This window comes from Metarhizium brunneum, chromosome 2, assembly GCF_013426205.1.
Source record: "Metarhizium brunneum chromosome 2, complete sequence".
In the NCBI taxonomy this organism is placed as follows: Eukaryota; Fungi; Ascomycota; class Sordariomycetes; order Hypocreales; family Clavicipitaceae; genus Metarhizium; species Metarhizium brunneum.
Window position 1 is genome coordinate 1,351,952 of NC_089423.1, and position 14,245 is coordinate 1,366,196.

Genomic DNA, 14,245 nt, shown 5'->3' on the forward strand with positions numbered 1-14,245 from the left:
AAGGATGCACATTAGGTACAAAGCTGTCGTGCGTGGCAGACCGTGTCGTCTCATCCCATGAAATCCGCAAGGGAGAGAGAGGTTGCTGATTTCTGCTGTTGTGCAGAAAGCAGGGCTCGCAGCCCGCCTTTGCGGTTCTTGGCCCTCTTCTTGCTGCTTGCATTCGCCGTCATCTTCTGGTTTTGTGGCTCCGCCGGCACCGTCTTCTTGGCGGTAGACGCTCTCGATATCTTTCGGCGTGTCGCTGCCTCGGGTGCTGAAAGGCTGATCGTAGTGTCTCGACCGCAATGCCCACATGAAATTGATTTCGTTGGTCCTGAAGAAGCAGTGTTTGGCTTTTCCTGCCTCTTCTTCTTCTGTGAGGCAGCCTGTCTTCGCAGCCTGTGTATTTCGCGGAGCTCGAGCTTCAGTAACGTCTTGTCTCCCGGAATCATGATATGTCCACAGGCGCCGCAGACATGTTGCCGCTGCACTTCGTGTTGAGTCAGGTTGTTGTGCAACATCAAATCATCTCGTTGCCTCATCAGGTGCGCAGAAGTTTCCGGGGCCGTCTGTCGGAGGAGATGCGCCGCGTCGGTGAGGTAATTGAGGCCGGCTGAAAGTTCGTCTGACGCCATTCTAACGAAATGATGTCCACCTTGGCCCGAAGTTGAATGCATTCGGCAAGTTTTGACCAGGTCAGAGTCGTATCAAGGCTGCACATGTGTGCATGGGCTTACGGGTGGGGTATCGATAGCGTCCTGGCCCCAAGGGCGCGGCTACCCTATATCTACATTTTTGGTTAATTAAGATCTTTTGATTTCGTTCGACCTAAGCATCTAAGCTCTGCGAATCTCCCAGACGATATCCTTGATGCTAACTTCCTCTCCGGCCTTTTCGTCGTAGTCAAACCATTCACCATCTGCTAGGTCGATGGCTGTAAACTTGGTACCCGAGTCAATACCCTCAGCAAGCCACTCTCCCTGTCAATGAGCATCAGAACCGTGTCCAAATAATGAAAATATGCCGTTCAGTCGTGTTCTCACCTCTGGTTTAAACTCGGTGAACTCGAGTCCGCGGCAATCAAATTCAATAATCCTGTGCGCCTTGGGTGGCTCAGATTGTTCGTATGCCAATGGTGCGGCTTTGATAGAAGCCGATGATTCACGCTGCCAGATGCTTTAGCGACCTCTTTCCTGCGACTGCCTGATTTGAAACAAAATAATACCTTGCAGTTTTTGCATCTCCATACAAAGTTGGCCTCACCGCGGCTGCCGCTCATCTCGTTCGTTTCCTAGGTGGGAGATGAGAACGACCTGACCATCCGGGTTCAAGCTAAGATGTGCTTGGGCACTTACAAAACGGTTTACACCCACATAGTTATCGTGTGTCTCTCTGCACGACGTACATTGCACCTTGAACATATACCAGAATGGGTTGTCCTGCGTGTCGTCTGGTCGCAGGTTTGTTACTCTGGGGGCAATATTAGCTAGCTGACTTGTATTCAAGATGTTGCCATTCAAGACACATACCCCGTCTGCTCAGCTTTGATGGTTAATGTAAACATCTTGAACGACAGACTAGCTCACACACTGGAAATCCTGTTTCCAATGTCAGATCTCATCGATCACTCGCGTATTCTCTAGTCTCGGTGTCTCGGTGTCTCGACTCTCAAGTCCTTGTCTGTGAGCCACATGCGGCGCTTGGCGGGGATTATGGAGCGTGGAGTGCACGCGCATCAAACCTGAGGTCATCACGTGATCAAAAAAGGATCAGCCCATTTCGTGAGCCGAGTTGCTCCCGAGGCAATCTTTCAACAACGAATTGATATCCTCCCCCCCAATTGGGCCGACTCGCCTCGAAACCTAGCCAGAGGCGTTTGTATTTCTTCAGATGAAGACCTGATGCAATCGCTCTGGGCTAGAGCCGGTCAGGCTCATCGTTGCGGGTGCAGGGCCTGCAGCACCGCAATCGGTGCTGCTGGTAGACGAGCTACCGGAGCTACTGGACGACGCAAAGCGACCTTTGCAGAGATATTCACAGCATGTTACAGCTCAGTCTTTGCGACGGCTGCAATCGTGGATGCCGTACGAAAAGATGATCGCAGAAGGGAGCTGGACCGGCAGTTGGAGGCAGCTAGGAGGGAATTGAGCGAATTGCAGGAAAGGTCGTCATCAACGTCGTCGCAGGTGGAAGCCAATGCGCCAGACCTGTCAATGCAGCAGATGGATACACTTTGGAAAAGCCTTAAAGCGATTTACCGAAATCGACCATTCATGAAGGAAATCGACAAACCGGCGGTGATCGACGCATCTGAGCTGATCGCTAATTTGAAGAGAGAATACTATAATACCCCAGGAGAACCTTCGTTGCACTCTTCAAGGCAGATCAATTACGACCAATTGGAAAGAGCAATCATGGCTGAAGAGCGAGATAGTCGAATTGGCTCCCGGGAGTCCCTTAGTCAAGCCCAGTTGGTTCGCGAATCCCTCAGTGTTGAGTATCTCGTTGAACAATTACTTTGCCGCGCCGAGATACTCGACAATAGCTCAGTTGAATGCCCATCGTTCGATGAGGCTAGAGGGCTGGCGGCGAAAGGATACCCAAACTTTTCTTTTCGATCCGTAGACCCGGGCAAAGCGGCGAAGAACACGATAACCTTGAATAATCAAATTCGATCTCTGGTCAATACCCATGACCTCAGCTGGAAAGAGAAAATCGGCAGAGTCTGCTTCAACCTTCTCGTCTCCGCACACCCCCCCGACATGCATACATACAACACCCTCATTGTTGCATTTGACAGATCGGGCCATCATGTCTTCTCCGACGCCTTGGTCTACTCATTCTTCCATAGACGGCTCTTGAAGCCTACTCCGTCCACCTTTACAGCGATTCTTAACCATTACCGAGTAACACGTAACCACGGGCAGTTTCTTCGCACCCTCGCATGTCTTACCGGATTAGATGTTAGGTCTGGTGGGAAGATGGGAAGACGTCATATCAAAGACATTGAAAGCTGGGGGATGGAGAAGTGGGCAGCGAATACTAAGCTCCGCACAAGCACAGGAAATTGGGTTTGGGAACATGTTCCTCTCAATGTACCGTTGGTGGAAACCATTATAAACGGCCTCCTCCACTTCAAGCTTTTCGACGAGGCTGCTTCATTCTTCGTCTCTTGCATGCGTTCTGGAGTCGCCCTGAGTACCAGCGTCGTCAAACAGCTCTTTGACGAGTGTGTTGCTGCGCTTGATTGGAGAGCAGCGGTGAGACTGATTCGAGGTCTGTCAGACAGTCAGAAGAGGTGGGAAATTCTCCTGTCGCAAGAAGATGCCGACACTGCAGCACATCTTGTTGGCAGGGCTTTCGCTCTGATCGATATTTGCGGCCTCAGCAGTCGCAGAGAACCGGAGGGACGCCTGATCAGCTTGGACATCTCTGGACCCAAACTCAACAGGCTCTTGGAATCACTATCAAAAGCAAATCTTCTTCTACCTGATGTAAATGTACACCCTGGTAGCTTCCAAGACGCCCGCACGAGGGAAGGTGCTGAGATGACTCTGTCAAAGAGCCGACTGCTACAACTCGAGAGTATGTGGAAGGAATATGAGTTTGTCCGAAAGACTACAAACTCGATCGAGAGCAAATTATTGTACCCCGAGTTTTCATCAACGTTCAGAACATCTATGGCCATACATATTGGCAAATCGGCCGTCCAGAGATCTGTGATACTGGCTCGGGAATTTCAGGACGTTGTACCAGCCAGTGGATCACTGTCACTTCAGTCACCGCGAGAGGCTCATAGTGACCAACCCTCAGAGGAGGAACGCTTGTCGGAAGAGATGGAGGCAATGGCTGTAAATGATGAGTGGACGGAGCAAGAAGGAGGACCGAAACTACGAGAAGCGCAAATAGCTACAAGAGGCTGGAGTAGGAAACAAGACGGACTGGTCTCTGAGCATGTTTGTTTTAAACCAAGAGGCCTGCTTACATGGCAGCGGCCTTCACACCGAGTCTACGCTGAGGGGAGGCAATGGGCTGTGGGAACTTGAGCAATATACCAATGTTTGATACCAAAAATGTGGTGGTGGGATGTTGCCGGGGGCTAGAGAATGATGGCATTAGACAGCGTCTGCAGTTGTATGTACGATATTATCAATGTACATATATGTACAGTACGCTTATCACTGTACCCCGTCTTTGACATTCCATCCTGGTGTCGTACAATCACATGGTGAGCGGATTTTCAGGGTGCTTGACCTCGTAGCGATCATATCTGAGGTTCCACATCTGACTGGTGATTAGTAGAGGAAATAAAAAAAACTGAGACATGATGAATCAAATGTATTAAATGCCGGCTATCGTCAGGACGAGCGGGCTCAGCCAGTCAGTCAGCCAGTCAAGCAAGTCGGTCAGTGTCAGTGTCAGTGTCAGTGTCAGTGTCAGTGGAGGAGGGCCCTGCAAGACACGTTGGCTGGATTTGCAGTTTGGATTGGTGCAGCACGGAATTTGGAGGCGTTCGAGGGAGAGAGGGAGGCGTGGCCAAACCGACGATTGTCGACGGAGACTTTTGTATTGAGGGTATTTGGAGAGGCGTTCAGCGTCAGCCTTGGTCCAGTCAAATGCAGGTCTTGGTCCACGGTCGCCAATCAACAGCAAGAAGTGGTTGGAACTGGCTGGGAGTTTGAGCGAGTTTGTACAAGACGGGTCGGATAGACGCACGCCCATGCCACAAGGGAAACTTCTCTGACTTGCCCGTGAAGCCGCATCATCCACTTTGCACTCACTCCGTCAAGCTCGTTCTTTGTTCGTGCTTCTCGTGTCAACTCGAAGCAAGCATACTGTGTATTATGGCTTCCCCACATCTCCATCATGGATAAGGGCCAACTTTGATTTTTTCTTGAAATCCAGGTCAAGTCCCCACGAGGCACACGGTTCCCAATGGCCTTTTGGTTTCTCTTTCCCGTCCTCTGAAAAGGTGCGGCGACCTGCTTTCCATCAATGTCACACTATTGAATTCGTTGCTGGACGACAGACGACGGACGCCGGACGCAAACGCAGGTGCCGACGACGAAAAGACCGGTAGCGAACCCCTACTCCTGTTGGCATTGTGAACGCCCCTCCGGATGGGGCGGTCGGTCTCACGATACCGTCAATTAATCGAAAAAAGCTAACGGCTGTCGTAACTTCATAGCTTGGGGGATCACGCGACCTCGTTGGGCCCATCTCTCTCTCCACAACTTCGCTCGGCACTCGGCGGTCGCGGTCCCTTGTATTTTGTCATTCGTTGAGGCGACTTTTGTTTTTGACTGGTAATTTGGTTTCTCTTTCTCGTCCTTGATCTTGTTCTTCTTTTTTTTCTTCTTGCATCTTTTCTCGCACTCGATTTTGTTCATCGTGGGTCCTGTTCCGTCCGTCATTCACCACCGGCCTTGGCCCTGCTCAATCATCAAGTTGAAACTTGGGGGGCTGACTGCGGAATACAAGGGGTCCAGTGCCAGGGGTAAGCCAGAGAGTTCCTTTGCTCGCCAATTGAACTTGATCTCCCAGGAACGCGGCTAAATAGGGGAGCTGTGGAGAGCGACCAGAGAAAGAAGATTCTCTCGAGCTGGAAAAGAGCCATCGTCAGTAGGATGAAGTTTGGCAGGAAGTGAGTTCCCCCAGGATTCCCGTCTTTTCTTAAATGAACCCCCAAAAATCTTGGAGGGGCAGAGTCACTGAGACGGCGCCTTGCTCTTTGCAACTCGTAAAGCCTACCGCGCAATCAGGTCCCCGAGTGGGCGGCTTCGTACATCAACTACAAGGGCCTCAAGAAACTCGTCAAAGCTCTGGCACAGAAAGCAGGAAATGGAGAAACGGTAGATCCAGCAGGTGGGCTTCTTTTGCCATGTATAACCTCACTCTTCAAAACGAGAAGAATGCCTTGGGCGGGTTTTATCTACCCCAGGGTCCCCTAACTCATGACCCTTGCAGAACTCTTCTTTGCCCTCGACCGTAATCTTGAAGATGTCGACTCTTTCTACAACAGGAAGTTCGCAGAGGCATGCCGGCGGTTGAATATCCTCCACAACCGCTATGGCCGCGTCCCCGACGTCGTGGCAACTCTTGACCAGGATGAGGTTGAAGAGGTCATGGGCGCCTTGCTCGAATTGCGAACACAGCTGAGAAATCTGCAATGGTTCGGCGAGATCAACCGCAGAGGCTTTGTCAAGATTACCAAGAAACTTGACAAGAGAGTCCCACAGATTTCATATCAACACCGTTACATCTCTACCAAGGTTGACCCGAAGCAGTTTGCCAAGGATGGGAACATTAGTCGATTGCTGGCTGAGATCAATCGCTGGTTATCTGTTCTCACTGATGCTCAGCAAATTGACGATTCCATGTCGGATCGCTCTACTCGCTCACTCGGTCGTGCCTCCGCCAAGGCCATGCTCAACCTGCCACAGTCACAGTTGGACATTTTGGATCATGCTGTTCGCAATGACGATGTCTCGTCCCTCAAATGGGGACTCACAGACGCCAATGTAGGCTCAGACTCGTTTGCTCACAGCTTGCTGCTCAATCTTCTTCAGCGATCCATCTCTGCCCGTTCAAGGCAGTGCATCACTTACCTCCTTACCCAAGTCAATGATTTGGACGAGCCCGATGACATCAATGGCCGAAACTGCATCCATCGACTAGTCATTCACATCGGCCGTACAAAGTCTTCGACCCAGGATGATGAATCGAGCGCGTATCCCGTTCCTCTTGGAACACAGTTCACCAACCGGCATCTGCAGCCGGCAGTGTCTGCAGCCGTTCCCGTTAAAGCTATCAATACTAGGGAATCTAACCTTCTTTCAAAAGACGATGAAGCAGTTCAAATACTTATTTACCTTCTGGATCAGCTTAGTGAAAGCCAGCGTGCGGCTCTGAAGGGCCGTGATTCCTTTGGACGTCTTCCTTTGCATTATGCTGCCCAGTTTGGATTTGTTGTTGTCTGCCAAATCATCATGAAATACATGCAGGATTGGAACCAGTTTGACGCCAAGGACGGCATTGACGCTCCTGAATGGCATGACAATGATGGTTTTGCACCACTCCACTTGAGTGTTATTGGGGGTCATCCCTTGACCACGCAGGCATTGCTTCAAGGCGAAAACTGGCAGGGAAGTAGTGAGGCCAAGGTTCAGATTCGAAAGACCATTCCCAAATCTGGCGCCTCCTTGGCCTTGGCCACAAAGTCCAACTATGAGCCAATTGTCAAAATGCTTGTTGACGCAGGCGTAGATATCAACTGGACTGACAAGACCGGTGAAACCGCCTTGCACATTGCAGCCAGATTCGGTCATGAAGATTGTGCCCGTATCATTCTTCGCGGAAGCGGCTCCCAAAAGGCCAACATGGAGCTTGCTGAAAACTCTTATTCTTGGACACCTCTCCATGTGGCAGCTGTCGACGGAGCGCTCTCTGTTATACGACTTCTCGTTGATGCTGGCGCCGACGTTTCCAAGCCCGATGCGTCAGGCTGGACAGCTAAGGAACATGCCGCGCTCCGTGGACACATGGATATCGCTCGGTTCCTCGCTGGGCATACCAACGAAGAGGAAGCTGCTGCGAGAATCGCACAGGGCATGCAACAGTCAAACCCACCAGAGAACTCATCCATTGACGGAAGGCGCTCCAATATACCAAACAGCAATACTCCCCGTCCTGCCGAGCCTGTCAAGACCTTTGGACATCGGTACCTCACCGACGAAAGCCTGGTGCTTGTGAGCCTAGGATCGATGGACACTAGAAAGAACACGGAGGCTGTTCATCTTGACAGCGTGCCTCTCACCGAGGCGCACAGTACGCAGTTGGACACGGCTCTTTCCGTGGTTGTGAGCGCTAATGGTGCCCATGGCGACCCGACCACCATTGATCTTCCAGTTCACGAGGGAATTTCTACCGAACCCATCGTTTTCAAGACAAAAGACGCAACCAAGGTCAAGCTGCTGTTTGACATTATCCCAACCTACTCGGGAAGCGAGAAGAACAAGATTGGCCGTGCTGTTGCGCTACTCCCATCAGTAAAGAAGACGATTGGCTCGCGGCGCATGAATCTACAAGGAGATGTTTGCGTGCCTATCATGTCCAGTAACCTGGAAGTCATTGGCACTGTCAATTTCAACTTTCTGGTCATTACACCCTTTTACCATCCCAACATCGAGATTACATCACGGCAAACATACTGGAGGAAGGTGTCATCCACCATGCTGATTGGTCATCGCGGCCTGGGCAAGAATCTCACATCCAACAAGTCACTGCAGCTCGGAGAGAATACTCTGCCATCATTCATTGCCGCTGCCAATCTTGGCGCCCAGTACGTTGAATTCGATGTCCAGCTGACCAAAGACCACGTTCCTGTCATCTACCACGACTTCCTCGTCAGTGAGACGGGCATTGACGCTCCAGTCCATACCCTCACCTTGGAACAGTTCCTTCACATCAACCCTGACAAGGCCAGAGATCGAGGGTATAAGAATGGCGCCAACACCGACAGCCTTGATGATCTCACTATCCGACCCCGTAGCAATAGCTTTGCACCGCCGAAACGGTCCTTGTCTATGGGCTATGCTGGCACCGGGAATGAGGAGATGGAGGAGCGCATGAAGCACACTAGGGACTTCAAGGCGAAGGGATACAAGGCCAACTCTCGGGGAAATTTTATTCAAGCTCCCTTTGCCACCTTGGAAGACTTATTCCGCCAGTTGCCAGAGGAGATTGGTTTTAACATGGAACTCAAGTACCCCATGCTTCACGAGAGTGAGGAGCACGAGATGGACACGTATGCGGTGGAGCTCAACTCATTCTGCGATACAGTCTTGTCCAAGGTATACGATTTGGCGGAAAATCGCCACATCATCTTCAGCTCCTTCAACCCGGACATCTGCCTGTGTCTCAGCTTTAAGCAGCCTTCTATACCTATCCTGTTTCTTACGGACGCAGGATGTAGCCCTGTGGGCGACATTCGCGCGTCCTCACTACAGGAGGCTATTCGATTCGCCAGTCGATGGAATTTGCTGGGCATTGTGTCTGCTGCGGAGCCATTGATCAACAGCCCTCGTTTGGTCAAGGTGGTCAAAGAGATTGGTTTAGTCTGCGTCAGCTATGGTGTATTAAACAATGATCCCCTTATGGTTCAGGTATGCTCTCTTCCCCCCAAACGCCCGCGGACCATCATGGGACTTTTATTGATTGTCCTACAGAGACAAGTAAAAGAAGGCATCGACGCCGTCATTGTCGACAGCGTCCTGGCCATCCGAAAGGGTCTTACCAGTGGCGAATCGACCGTCGACGGATCCAATGGCTCACCTACATCGGAGGACTCATTGAAACTTGACATTGAAGAGAAGTAGATCCATACCCATGAGGCGCGGCCTGACCTGGGATATGTAGAGGAGGAGTGTGCAAAAGGGTAAATAGCATTATTCGATAGGCATTTGAGGAAGCTTCTTCCTCGATTAGTTTTACAATGGATTGCTTAAACCGTCCATGGACGACGATGATTAATGAATCTTTTGGACCGTCAAGATGTTCGCGTCTAGTCTCTAAATATATTGAAGAATAGTGGTGACGCTAAGATCAACTGTTTGAGGTACATGGACAAGCAGGTTTGCGTTGATCTGTCCTGTTGTGAGGCAGACAAGACGTAGCATTGGTGCAGCAGTGATGTTTACTAGGTATTCGTCCAGTCATGTTGCCAAGAACTATTGAAGCAAAACTGAATAGTATTTTCCGTCATCAGCATGCAGCAGCCAACCAACCCGCACGGTGACGGCCCTCAACCGGCGTCATCCCTTACTCAACGGCAAGATGTATGTAGTTGGCGCTTGGATAGACGGGACACATGGGTTGAGGAAAACCCTTTGAGTACACGCCTCGCCGCCTGTGATGTGATGAGAGCATCGACCGTTCTTGGCACGCAGGCAAGCAGTCCTGACGGAACGTGCAAATTGCGGAAGGCCACTTTGGCGCCGATGTATAAAGTGAAGAACTAATCAACTAATCGGGCAGAAAGTACAGAAATGAAGAGATTTTTCTTACTTGACTTGATTTTTTAGTCAATATCCAAGTACTACTACATTTGTGAAGCGCGCCACCATTTCCCCCCAGCCGTCTTGTTGTTCTTCTGCATCTCGGCCGAGAAAAAATGACTCCCAACGACCGACATATCGCGGGCCGGTGTGGGTCACCAGACGGCCTAACCTTTTTTTTTTTTTTTTTTTTTTTTTGCCGTCGTGGCGTGCTGACGCAAATGTTAATTAATTTTAATTTATTATTTATTTCGGTTCTCGCAGCGCGTCGGGGGGCGAGTACGGCGTGCTCTTGTGCGGAACCCCGGGTTGAGCTGCAGCATCACCACCCCAGGTTGTCTCGGTCTTGGTCTCGGGGGGAAGAAGGGGGGTGCGTAGGAGCATCGATCGGGCTCTGGCCATGCGGGTATCTGTGCCTTGTGGCGAGCTAGAAACTCAAGGGTCGCTTTTCTTTTTACTTTTTACTTTTTATTTTTTATTTTATTTTTCTTTCCTTCTTTTGCAAGTCGACTTCCGGATGTGGTAGTGACCGGCTGTTGTTTTTCTTTGTGTGACGTGATGGTACATAGTTGCGGAGAGGAGAGTCTTGTCGGCTGGCCGTGCTTTTTGCTCAGTGCTCGGCGGGTTTTTCTTCTTTTCTTCACCGACGGCTTTGATCGTGGAGGAATCGGCAGCGTGTTGGGTGGTGGATGCTGGTGATGGAGCCTCTTCCCCCCCCAACTCGATTGACTCTGGGTATTGCTGACATGAGAGCCAGTTCTGGATAGTACTTGTATTTCGCAATACTATCCGAGACCAGCATCGGGCTCTCGTATACGTGGTTTGAAACTCGGTGTTGTCCGATGAACCCTTGTGTGACTGATGCCCGAGGCAAACTCGACGGCAAAAACGTCCGATATCTCGGTGTCTTGGCGGAGGGAAAAGGGCAACCGTCATCTGACTGCCTGCCTTGCATGTAGTCTTTTGATGGTCGTACGGCCGCAAAACATGCTTAACCTATTGGCTCGAGGCGCCACCGTCGCGGGCGTCTATATCGTGGTCCCGAGGGCAAACAAACAAACAGCAGAGTCAAGACAGTACAAATAGCGGCAGGGCCATCAACTACGCATACTTTACGCAGCCTTGTTTCGTCGCCAGCACCCAACGTGCCTTTGCTAGTGTGTATCTGCAATGCCCAGCCAACGCCGTCTCAACTCACACGAGCCTGGGTTTCGTTTCCTCCACACCAGGAGAGGCTCTTGTTTAGACTTCAAATACAGCGGGCAAACAAGCATGCTCATAGCGCAGCCTCGTTCGTTCCCCCCCCAAGTGATGAGCATCAAGACTCGAGCCGGCCGGTCCCCCGGACTTGACCGCCAATCATGTCATGGCGTGACGTTGCTCCAACGTCTTTGCCTTGATAGCCAACAGGCAAAACGGCTGGTTCGAAACTCGTCAGCACAACTGCTCTCCTGGGGAGCACGGGCAAGCAGGCGCGCCGAGAAGACGTACATACATACATACATACATACATACATACTGCCCTAGGACGTGGCCGGTGCATCTGTTAGACATGCCAAGTGGGAATCATGGGGTTACCCGCCTGGGGAATCCGGGAGCCGTGCAGGAATAGAATGCAGTCGTTCGGAGGTGTTAGTTTGGTGCACATAATGACGGTGAGAAGGAAGAGAGATGGACACGTCGTGTCTCACGCCTATTTCATTCCAGGTCTTGTTCTGACCGCTACTGGGCGTGTTGCGTCACTCTTACTGATCATGGCTGAATAGTAATCACCCGTTTCTCCATATCTGCGTGCTGTCACACATGGCGTCTTGTCTTATCGTGGCATTGTATAGCATGGAGCATAGTGTAGCAGCATGTGGCGTGTACCTCGTCGCATATAGCGTACTGTATAGCAGCTAGATAAGATGGTAGTTCCTTTTCAACTAGTGAGAATCTTTGCATTTCCATCAGTCAGCCTACCGTCCAAGCTTCCATGTCCTCGCGCAGTCGGCGGGATGCCGGTGCAGTTGCATGCAAAAGCAGTCTTGCACCCCAGAGCTGCGCATCCCAGACTAACCATGAATATAATAAGGGAGGGCGTGTGCCCATGTTCAGACCAGGTACATGAATCTTCGGAAAAGATACAACGGTTCAAAGTATCCCACTTGCTCCCACGGTCTCTGCAGTCATGTGAGGGCATTGTACATGTGCGCTGCCATTCAAATGCACGAGGAAACGCACAGGAAGGCGCAGGGGGGGAGGAGAAGGAGAAGAAGAAAAGAAGGAGAAGAAACAAAATAAACAACGAATTAAACGAAAAGGGGTGTGTGTCGCCGCGTCTGGATGTGACAAATGATGGTGGCGTCTCGTCTTCGACCGCGTGCCACCAAGGACTGACTGCACTGCACGGTATCACAACATTATACTTAAACTAGGCTCGTCTAGTTATCCCCCGAAGCACATCTCGGTGTCACCACGCTGTGCCTTGTTTGCGAAACCATGGGCTTTTCGTTGATGGCAACCAGCGATGGGCGCATGTATGTACCACTCGGCATGCATCGTCGTGAGGCGGCTAATGTCTCCCACGGGTGTCTCGACTATTGGTCATTGGTGGCGGCAATTTTCCATGGTCTTGGATGGCACGCGTCTTGTTTCATTCCGGCCTCTCAAACAAACGGCGCCCTTTCTTCAACTCGGCTCATCGAGACGACTGGGGTGTCCGGGAGGCCGCAATACATGGGCACTGACATACAACATGGACGAAGCAATCCGCGGAGGATAAAGACGAGACGAGACAAGACGAGACGTCTTGCATATCAGATTGATTCGCCGGCGACGGTAGTAGTCGGACCGGCCTCTCTGTCATGCGGCCGGGGTGTGGCAGGGCCGCATGAACAACAAAACAAGCATGCTGGCATGCTGGCATGATAAAACCTATGCTATGCCCAGATGAACAAGATGCAACTTTATGCATCGGATGCTACTGCAGATACTATCGCGCAGGCCCAATGTCCGGCACGACTACGAGCAGCGCTCTAACATGTTGGCCATGGGTCAGGTCAATCTTGCCGCGTCTCTTTTGTGCATCCGGTCTGTTCTCCATCAACGCACCTTTTGCTTCTGCCAGGCAAGTCCTTGGAGTCGCATTAGCTGGTCTTTTTTTTTTTTTTTTTTTTTTTTTTTTGCTTTTGCTTTTGCCATGCCTCGATGGGGTTGGTTGCGCGAGGGCTTCGTTGCCAGAACGGCTCCCTTGGCCAGGAACTAACTGCCAACTAACTAACTACCAATAACAAGAACAATATAGCCATGGGGAGGGAGGGAGGGAGGGGGTGAAGACTGAAGAGCAGAAAGTCAGAAGGTAAAAAGTCATGCCAAGTTAGCAAGTGGAGAGATGATCATTGTTTTGGCCAAAGCAACCATTGTTTGCATGTAAAAGCAAGGACATGGGAATCGGCCCATCGTCGCATCGTCGCATCGTCGTCGGTTGAGACATGGCGCATCTTGTTCTGCCACCATTTTGTGCATTTCTTGTTTGCCCTCTCACGGCACCAGTTCGCAGCATCTTGCAAAACGAACGCGAATGCAGATGCGGATGCGGATGCGGATGCGGATGCGACTGCAACTCCAACTTGCAGCGGGAATCTGAACCCGGCCCCCGGCCCATCACTTGTCAACTTTCTTGCGCCATCGAGGACCGCGGCAGAATGACTATGCATACAGATATATAACAAGGCCCTGGAAGAACCCATGCCATCGATGCCCTCTCGACCAGCTTCGCCCAAGTGTGGTACGGACTAGGGTCACCAGTTAGAACCAACAGAGAGCCATCAGAGTGGCACACTGGACACTGTTCCGCATTCCCAAACTTTTGGTCCCCCGGTCTGATGTTTGTGTCGAATCGTTTTTTATAGACTGCTCATACTATTCTCCGGCCATGTTATCCGGAAGCACACCAAGGTACATTGGCGTCAGCTTGGGATACCATGTCGCATGTTTCTTGCATCACGCTGATGAACCCTGCATGTGCGGCATAATTTTCATCTCCCGTGCCGCGTATTGCCAAGTTGCCGTGTCCTTTTCTTTTCTTTTCTTTTCTTTTCCTTTCTTGGGTTCCTTGATGTCTTTTTGTTCGTCGTATTTCTTCTGCCATTTCGGGCCAAAATACCCGGTGATATCAGCAGCGGGAGTGCCGCGTAGCTTCTCCAGCGTTTCGTTCCATCAGTGAC

The 14,245-nt window shown here is 51.0% G+C and overlaps 3 protein-coding genes across 3 annotated transcripts; 1 reads left to right on the forward strand and 2 right to left on the reverse strand.

The window, feature by feature from the left end:
* Positions 1-50: 50 nt before the first annotated feature.
* On the reverse strand, positions 51-617 carry G6M90_00g033860 (uncharacterized protein; the record flags this gene model as incomplete). Its single annotated transcript, XM_014687828.1, has 1 exon — positions 51-617. The coding sequence occupies one exon, from the start codon at positions 615-617 to the stop codon at positions 51-53; it is 567 nt and encodes a 188-aa protein (XP_014543314.1).
* A 201-nt stretch (positions 618-818) lies between these two features.
* Positions 819-1,546, reverse strand: G6M90_00g033870 (uncharacterized protein; the record flags this gene model as incomplete). The annotated part of the gene is made up of 5 exons (XM_014687829.1): positions 819-962; positions 1,026-1,148; positions 1,208-1,273; positions 1,338-1,452; positions 1,512-1,546. The coding sequence occupies 5 exons, from the start codon at positions 1,544-1,546 to the stop codon at positions 819-821; spliced, it is 483 nt and encodes a 160-aa protein (XP_014543315.1).
* Positions 1,547-1,883: 337 nt separating this feature from the next.
* GDE1 (Glycerophosphocholine phosphodiesterase GDE1) lies at positions 1,884-9,359 on the forward strand (the record flags this gene model as incomplete). Its single annotated transcript, XM_014687831.2, has 4 exons — positions 1,884-3,938; positions 5,745-5,847; positions 5,950-9,146; positions 9,210-9,359. The coding sequence occupies 4 exons, from the start codon at positions 1,884-1,886 to the stop codon at positions 9,357-9,359; spliced, it is 5,505 nt and encodes a 1,834-aa protein (XP_014543317.2).
* Between the last annotated feature and the right edge of the window lie 4,886 nt (positions 9,360-14,245).